This window comes from Pomacea canaliculata, linkage group LG7 (genome assembly GCF_003073045.1).
Source record: "Pomacea canaliculata isolate SZHN2017 linkage group LG7, ASM307304v1, whole genome shotgun sequence".
Taxonomy (NCBI): Eukaryota; Metazoa; Mollusca; class Gastropoda; order Architaenioglossa; family Ampullariidae; genus Pomacea; species Pomacea canaliculata.
Genome location: NC_037596.1, coordinates 20674429 through 20683964, shown reverse-complemented (window position 1 = coordinate 20683964; position 9536 = coordinate 20674429). Strand labels below are relative to the sequence as shown.

Sequence of the window (9536 nt, the reverse complement as noted above, 5' to 3'; positions counted from 1 at the left end):
TCTACTGTACACCACACGTGACACTCGTGATGTCACCTCAGTGCAGATGACTGGTCTCGCAGTGAAGACTCAATGGAGCCTACTGTCCTTTTCTAATGATTTAAACGATGAGCTAAACGGTTGAAATAAAATTGTTGTATTGTTTTTTTCCCGTTAGTTTTGCTTACACACTTTTGATAACAAATAGATTTATTAATGTAAAGTGTTAATTCCGAGTAGGTCTCATAAATCTATTATTTTTTTATATCTCTAATTATCAGAGATATTTATGAAAGGGAAAACAAACGATTGTGATACCTGTGAGCCACTTAAAAAGGAATCAAAACATCTACATCACCTACTCGAAATGCGGTTTGCAATAAAGGCGATATTTCGAGGTACGTGAACCACTTCTAGGCGTATCACAACACCTACACCGACCACTGTTGCTTCTCCCTTACTCCAAACAAGGGAAAAGGGACGGAATGATCCCCTCCCACTTTGTCGAACAGGATGATATCTCGCCCGTTGGTTCTTTTATCTCCTGCTTTCACCTTTCACACTATGGCGACCCATAGTAAACCCCTTACGCCCAGCCATTCGAACTAGTGTTATGTACAGTGTCCCGAGACGAGATGTGAACCCTGAGTTTCTGGCTCTTGTGGTTATAGTCGAGTGTTTTGACTACTGCAAAAGCGGAGCTCTATATGCTGTAATGTTAAAATTCATTGAAACATTTGACTTCATGTCATTACATACCTACCTGCTATTCCTCTTTGTAATTTTTACATTTAATAATGAGTACGATAAAAAAGAAAATCGTACCGATCTATTACACAAATGTCGAAGCCAAACATAAACATTAATCGCACAAACAGCAGACCCGACACCGACAACCGACGCTCCCTGACGATTCCTGTTTCTCTCTCTACAGGAGATGGGCTCCACCCTCATGTCAAGCTGGCTCCGTGTTCGCTTCTCACCTGAGAAGGTCAGGGGATGACTGACCTTTAGTTTGCTGGTTTCTGCACATTGGCATGTATAGTCACTTGCCTGTGTGTCCTCATATGTGTAAAATTAACTGCATGTACGTTGGTCATTGATCAGCACGTGATCTGAATCAAGAAATAGGAAATGGATCAGCTTGTGAAAAGTGATCAAAGGGAGATAATTTGGGAACCGAGTAGTAAAGTACAGTAGTCATGACCTCCCTTGTTGCCAAAACAATCATTCTGTAGATGAGTGCACGTATATATATAAATGTAATATTTTACACACCGTGTAGTGAGTTGTAGCCAAAAATTATCATTACGTATATGTGTATATATATAATGTAATATTCTACACTCCATGTAGTGTTTTGTTGTCACAGCTATGTGTTTAGATGTGTATGTATATATAATGCAATATTCTACACTCCAAGAAACAAAAGCTTATCAAAATGCGATGTAAAATATCATCAGGCTTCTCTCAGTTATTTAACTTTCAGCTGAAGACAACAGACTACAGACAGTGAACCTGCAGACCTACCAGACCTACGGGAAGAGGTCGAGAGAGGTGAACACAGTGTGAAGGGAGGAAAGTCGCCAGGTGTTGATAGTGTGGCAGCTGAGCTGCTCAAGCAGGGTGGGAAGAAACTACAAAAGAGGATGGATAACCTTGATTTCAACTAAAGGGAGGTCAAAGAGACTAGTCCTAGAGCGTACACGTACTTTTACAAGCTGAGGTCTAGTTAGTATTCAATGTATGTTCCTTTGAATACACTTTCTCTGCAGCTTTTTCAATAGCTTATATCCAGAAAAAAGTCGAATGAGAGAGAGAGAGAGGTTGAAGTGGAGATACGAACCCAAGACAACGCTTCTCACTCTCATGGTGACAGGCGCATTAACGTGTTACCTCCCTTTGCTAGACACCTGAACTGCCAGCTAATTTACTGTGATGACATTCTTGTGGTTTAATCTGTTGTCATAGTGATCAGTTATATTTTGTTTAAATCATAATTATTACACTTATGTGTTTTTTATGTGCTCATTAAGAAAAAGAGCCTTCTGAGACTAAATGTAAATAAAATTAGTTTTTAAACTATTTTTGTGTTCTACTCTGTGTCGCGTGTCGGCGATTTGTGTTGTTGTCAGTGTTGGGCGTCCCGTACTGTGCTGACCTGTCTGTGGGTGTGTGCGCGCGGATGGGGAGAATCAAGGGACAGTTCACACAGTCCACACAACTACGTGTTACTGTCAGCGACACAAGTATATTAGTATATATTATAAAAATGTTATTTTATGTAGTCAAATGTTGAAATTCACACCAACAATACAACTAACAATTTTGTTTACTTTAATGAAAACGCCAATTGATTCTTTACAATTAATAGTTTATCTAAAAAGTAGGCTTTGCTCTAAGGTCTGGCAAAGTGTGAAATTTCGCTTGAATCCATGGAAGACAAGATAGAGTAAGCTTCACAACATAATATCAACTAAACTTTATTTTTAATTCTTTTTCGTACAATGCAAATTGTGTCATGTATTACTGTCGTCAGTAAGCAACAGTCTTCCATACAATCAGTTTTTCTGTATTATTTGAAAATGAAACTAACAGTTAACAGTTATATTTTTGACACCGTGTGACACTAACATAAGTTGTATAAACTATTATATATCACTACAGTTCATGACATGTTTACGAGCAATTAATATGCTAAATTCATTAATAAAAATCAAAGGTGTTAAGCTTTGTATATTAGAATCTTTTAGCAACATCATCAATGTAAACAACTAAGGGACAACAGGATGCACTGAGTTTATATTCTCCAATATTACGAGACCAGTCATCTGCACTGAGGTGACATCACGAGTGTCACGTGTGGTGTACAGTAGACTGAGGGTGTAAGCAGTGAGAGTACAGGAGACAAGGCGGTGTTACACTGGTTGTACTTTCATCTCGCTGAAGTTGAAGCTCCTCCTGTCATTGTGGATGTAAAACCAGTTGACGCCGTCAGGACCCCTAGCGCCGTCAGCCTTGTATCGGCCGTTGAGGTTGGTGAAGTGACACGAGTTGTACCCCCAGGCGCCGTGATGGTCAACGGCACAGTTGCCAGAGTTAGACCACTTGTCGTTGTCTCGGTCAAACGTTGAAAAACTCTGGTTGTTGTGTAACTGCAAGCTGTCAACTGTAATCACACACACATAGTAAGAAATTAGTTATAAAGTTCCAATGTGAAAGGAAAAAAAAACTTCTCGTTGGATTAATTCATCAATAGTAGCCCACTCGATACGAACACAAATGAAAACAAGAGAAAAAAAAAGAATCACAGAAAACAAATGTAGAATGTGCATTCTGCTGTTTATGTCACTAGTCTCGTGCAATTCATTTTATCAGCTGATTTGTTGATGTCGCTCATCAAATGTTGTGCATTGTACCAACTGATTTGTGTCTATGTGGTTGTAGTCATGAGAGTTGTGCTGAAAGACAATATAAGAGTCGACACAAACGTTTATTAACACATCATTTCCATAGCTGGTTATTGTACACACAAGCTGTAAAATAACAATTGGTTAAGCAGTATTACTGCTACATTTGAATATTGTTTACTAGACACACGTACCCGCGTTACCCGAGTAGCCGGACACGGTCAGTCTGTAGTTTGTCTCAGGACCGCCCACCCTGAATGTCGAGTACTCAGCGTAGTGACGATGTCCATTCACCTCGCCGAGGTCTACACGCAGTCGGGTGGGTCTCCCTTTGGTCAGGGTGTGAAGCTTTGACAAACCTAAAGTATGGAATCAAAGTGAAGACGATAAGTGTCAAAACATCATACTATCTGAAAAACCTTAACTCAGAATTTTGAGAAAAGCGGAGAGATGAGATGGTTCATTGTACATTTATCTTTATCTTTAAGTACTGGACTAGCTTTGTTTTGTCATCTGCAACAGTATTAAAAAAAATTTCTCTTTCGCTTGAGCAATTCGTTAAAAGTATTATTTTTTTCGGGATATAACAAGTAAAGCTATTAAAAAACTGCATTATGTGAATATTTTAAAAACATAAAAAGCAGAAACCTTCTTAGTCCCTTATAATCTACCAGACATATTTATATGTCGATTAAAGATAAAACATGAGCAACACAACACGACACATTTTTTTAATGTCAATGGCTCATGCAGTCATTTTGACATGGGGTATTTATACATAGTGATAACACAATGCATCATATTTTACAACAATCACATATACATCTCCATATATTAGTTCTTTGTATTAGTTCTTTGGCCATCAGAGAGTGAGACTTTACACATGCTTACCCTCACACACACTACTAATCTTACATGTTCTAACTCTATTGCAACAAACCTACTAATTAACTAATCTCTGTTCTACTTATTATTTCTTTATTAAGGAGTTCTTTTAGTCGCGTCTTATTAGCTTCAGCTACAAATTTTGCTAAACATTTCAGTAACTTTTCGTTAGAAAGGGAGAGGTATACCTCTATTGTTTGAACAGTATGTGATTTGAAGAGTTGGTTATTCATCCGAAGGATCTTATAATAATGACACCTAAACATGAAATGCTCTTCATCTTCTATGATAGTTGTTTTTCCACAAGCTGGGCAACCTAGATGTAATTCCAAAGGGGCTTCAAACCATCTTTTATTCGCATTAAGACCTAAGGTTCTTGTTCTAAGTCTAGCTAGGGCACTTCTGTTCCACCTATTGTTTATAATCGATAAATATTTTTCTGGCTGTAAATTATCTTTAAATGATAGGAACCATTCATATTTTGTGCCTTTCTCCATGTTGGCGTGTCTGTTTTGCTTAAAGGAACATATTATACGGTCTTTGAATTCTGAAAGAAACATATCTTCATCCCCCATCCCCTGGTTGACCCACACTATCCCAAACCCATTTTCTGAAAGTACTTTCTTTATATTAGATATCCAGTTGAGCTTTCCAGACTCATGCTGCTGGTGAAGCATTTCATAAGCTTGTTTACAAAGTCTTGTTATGGGTAACTTAAGGATGCGTAGCCAAAATTTTATGCATTTCATGTAAGTATCTATGTACAGGGGGTATCTACCAGTTTCACATATACAACCAAATTTGAAGAGTGCAGGGGAACATTTAAAAAACGTTTAATTGCAAATGTATGTATTTTTTCTATAGGGTTATTTATATATAAGCCCCAATTTTCTGCAGCATATGTCAACACTGGTTTTACCTGGGAGTCAAAGAGTTTCCAAAAGATGGATGGATTATTTGAGCTCAGCTTTCTAAGTACCCTAAGAATTTCTATCACTCCTTTTTTTCCTTTCATACATAATTCATTCCATGCTGTAGTAAAGCTCATCCTAGTAGAAAAATATACTCCCAGATATTTGTAGTTATTTGTTACTTTAACTTCTAAATTACCATACATCCATTTCTCTTTGGAGGAGAGGTAACCACCCTTCCTAAAAACTATAACATTAGTTTTATCCAAATTAACGGTCAACTTCAATCTATCTGCTTCTTGTTTCAGTAAATTTAGTTGATTCTGTAATTCAATAACTGTATTCGAAATAAGAGCCACATCATCTGCAAACAATAGTAAAAAAATTTCTACAGCCTCAGGTATTAACTGTCCATGTTTACCTCCCTTGCTTATTTCAATTGCTAGTTCATTAATGAAGAAGGAGAACATTAAAGGACTGAGTAAACAGCCTTGCTTGACTCCTTGAGGGCATTCAAACATGTCTGTAGTTACAGAGTTATCTCTAACCCATGCAAAAACTGATCTATATATTGCCCGCAAAGCCATATACATTCTACCTTTCACACCATTCTTTCTCAGAATACTCCAGAGCAAATTTCTATTAACTGAATCAAAAGCTCGCTTAAAGTCCACAAATGCAACATACATCTTCTTATTTCTTAGCAAATGCTTCTGCACTATAGCAAACAAAGTGAAGAAATGGTCAATTGTACTATAGTCTTTTCTAAAGCCTGCCTGCTCCTCTATAAGCTTTTCTTCTGCTTCTGCCCATCTTGATAATGTCCTATTCAATATATCTGTGTAAATTTTACTAATAACACTAGTTAGTGCCACTCCTCTATAATTTTCTGGTTCGTTTATATTTCCTTTTTTATGTATTGGTACTATGATAGATTTGAACCATTCGCATGGGAAGGTGCCTTTCTCAAATAAAATATTGAACAGTTTTAGCAAGAAGTCAAGAGTAGCTTCGTTTGAGTAAAACACGAGCAAGACAGTGAGAGAAAGATTAAACAGAAATCTCACCCAGCCAGAACTCCCCGGTGATGTCACCAAAGCCCTGTTCATACTGTGTCCAGTTCCTGTCGAAGTCCACGGAGCCGTTAGTGCGTCTCTGGAACACCTGACGGTGACAGACAAGGTTGTTGCCTTGGAAACATAGGAACTCTGTCGTTTGTTTATGGTTTAGTGCTTGGTCAACATTTGTCATTTAGCAGCTGGGAACAGTAAAGATGGTTTGTGAAAATGTTCAGCGATTGTTTCTGACTGCGACAAGAAAGTTGTGACATGTTGTACAGACATTTGGTCCCTGGGATCCATGTTACGGACAGATGACCAGGACAGTCATTAACAACATGCAGACTTCAAGCCCGGATGTACACTTGCAACCTTTGATCCCTTACTCTAAAATATATCTTACTGCCTAACGATTAAGAACAGTTATTTTTGAAGAAATTAGCAAATTACACACTGACAAACACAAAGACATACCAGCCAGCCACCACTGCCAGAGTCCATGTCACAGCACACTCTCAGGTTCTCTCTGTACTTTACCAGTTGAATAAAGTAGACACCTGACTTGCCTCCTTCTGTCTTCCAGTCTCCACATGAATCTGTTTCCGTACAAATGTTTGTATATTAATTTCATCAAAATGTTTACTCATTGTATAGCACTATAGTCAGCTAAAAGCGCAGCAAACAACACCGGTATTGTCACAGTTTAATTGACCTGTAGCACAGCAGTGGGGGTGAAAGTCTATTAACAAATAATGTGGTTTTTTCTGCAAGTCCTCTGGTAAGTATATATAAAAAAAAAAAAACAGACTCGTGACATAAAGTATGTGCCGTAGGTGTCAATAAACTTAATGTGCATGTCCACGTCATCAGTGTTGTTGAGTTTAATCATCCAGTCCACAAACGACGGATGAAAGGATGGCGGTTCCGTGAGCAGAAGTGTCAGGTCGGCTGGCCGAGAAGGGAGGCCCCCACTTATCAGCACCGAGTCGCGCGGTGCCAGTCAGCAGCGTGGTCAGGTCGTACGGCGTCTCCACCACCTTCGACGTAAACGACGTGTCACATGACACATCGTGGGACAGAAGCACGCCACGTGGCACGCTATAGCGAAAGTCTGGGGTCACGTGAAACTCACCAGTAAAAGCAGGGTCACGTCCTGAGGTCACAGGGCATCCCTGAGACTGTTGAAGCCGAACAGCGAGTAGACCATGGCAAGTAACTGTAGCATGACTTGTTTGTTGCGGACACTGCAGGAAGAGTTCATCATGGACTGTCATCAGAGTGTCAGTGACAGTGCTATTATAAGTTGTATGAGACTGTCACACTAAATATCTGTGAGTGCTTGATAGACTGAGATCGTGAGCATCTTTAAAAAAGATTTAAACAATAAAAAAAAAAGAATTTGTGTTTGTGTATCCTAGTCTGGGTTTCTTTAGATGTGTGTGAAAAGAAAGAGATCGAACAAGAGTTGCTGAAGTAAAGTAGCAGTCGATTTGAATCGGTTCCATTTTTTTATTTAGAAATTAACACTTTTTATTGTTTGTTATTTAAAAATGTTATTGTCCACTGCAATAATATTTTAAAATAAGCAATATTCACCTGACAAGCAACTAGAATGATCGAAACGAACTATTTCTCTTTCGCTGCGCCTGACTTTGGGCTGAAAAGCTCTCGGTTGAATTCTTTTGAATATTTGTAACGAACAACTTTTAATAAAGACAACCGACTTATACACATCGTTTGAGTTTTTCTAAAAAGTATTACATGGTGTGATTTATAACAATAAAACGTTTTGTATTCTTGTACTAAACAAAAGAGAAAATATTGTAGCAGTATGGTATGGATTAAAAAAATCGAAAAAATGTCAAAAAAGTTTGAAATTTTCTTACAAAAAGTATTTCTACTTTATATTTAAACATTTAATGCAAGAACACACGTATTTTATTAAATAGATATTATTGTTTAAGTATTACTCTTTTCTTGTAATTTGCATTTGAAGAAAAATCCATGTGAAATTGAGTATCCCTCAACTACTGTACAAATGGCGCATGGTCAACTATTTTAAAACATAACAAAACACCTGATTGGCTCACACTTTCGGCTAACAAAGGGAAGTAATTAACGTTAAAAGTAATCCTGGATAAACCAGGATTTTTCTCCCTTCTGTATTTTTAATTCATTTCAGCACGAACTTATTATACTGGACAAATAATTTGTGTTCAGTTAAGCAACTAAAACGAGGCATACATGTACAAAGCTTCGAGTTTATTCACATTTAAGATTAACTGCTAAAACGAGGCACGCGTGTACATAGCTTCCGGTTTAGTCACATTCTTTGTTCAGGCTCGCCGAGACTAACAGCGGAGAACTACGCAAGTGGCTAAGCGTTGGTCTCGGCAGACAGACAGCAGGCCACCTACACACCTCCATGGTTTACCCACAACCCCAGGTGTTGTACCACACTACCCTCGTAGCACACCACGACCCACAACTACGCGGAGAGAGGGATCGATGAAAGACAATTATTTACTAGAATATAAATAAAACAGTTTATTTAAAGGAAACATGTTACCCTTAAAAATTATATATATATATTATTGTTAGCAGCGGTATTATTAAAAATATTTCTACTTTAGTTTAACGATGTTTGATATTTAGGAACTGTAGAAATATAAAACTCTATCAGAAAGATAATCTTTCAAATGTTTCTTACAAAGATGACGTGTAACAGTATGTAGTGAATGTATCCAGACGCCGTAACCTACAAGTTCAATGTGCTGTACACAACATTCAGCTACACCAGTAACACATTATCAGCATGTCAGACAACATATTTGTGTTTACTATGACCACCCTTGACACACAGGACATACCTTCCTCTCGTCTGGGCTTGAAGACAAGAGGCCACACAAAGAACTATGAAGGGTAAAATCATTGTCGTCAATGTTGTTAACCACCTGTACGAATAATGGAAGACAGAAATGAGTTAAACATTCTTCTATGATTTTATTTCTTTTAATTAAACACAGGCTCCAAGTCTTGTCAACAGTAATTTGCTGTTTGTGTAGTTGCTAGTGTGCACAAGCTATTAATATAATAAAATGAAAGTTCAAATTGTTTACTCTTAACATTTCTTAACATGTTCACCTGTCAACTCACCATATGTCGTAGGAGGCGCCACAGTCTCACACAGGTGATCGTCGGGACTCACTTTCTTAAATACCATTTGTACCGAGCCTTCTGCCAATGAGTCATTTACTGCACGTGATGGGCGAGCGCTGGAAACCGATCTGAGA

The 9536-nt window shown here is 38.0% G+C and overlaps 1 protein-coding gene across 1 annotated transcript; it reads right to left on the bottom strand.

The window, feature by feature from the left end:
* Positions 1–2897: 2897 nt before the first annotated feature.
* LOC112567518 (ficolin-1-like) lies at positions 2898–9536 on the bottom strand. Its single transcript, XM_025244213.1, has 7 exons — positions 9400–9536; positions 9114–9197; positions 7376–7487; positions 6718–6839; positions 6253–6349; positions 3584–3748; positions 2898–3148 (listed from the first exon to the last, which is right to left on the bottom strand). The coding sequence occupies exons 1-7, from the start codon at positions 9400–9402 to the stop codon at positions 2898–2900; spliced, it is 834 nt and encodes a 277-aa protein (XP_025099998.1). The 5' UTR covers positions 9403–9536.

What these genes read in the sequence shown, in the direction of transcription:
- LOC112567518 (XM_025244213.1), bottom strand. An exon ending in CTGGCAGTGGTGGCTGGCTG is followed by an intron (nt 6,350 to 6,717) that starts GTATGTCTTTGT and finishes TGTCACCGTCAG; the next exon opens with GTGTTCCAGAGACGCACTAA. An exon ending in CGGCTACTCGGGTAACGCGG is followed by an intron (nt 3,149 to 3,583) that starts GTACGTGTGTCT and finishes GTGTGATTACAG; the next exon opens with TTGACAGCTTGCAGTTACAC.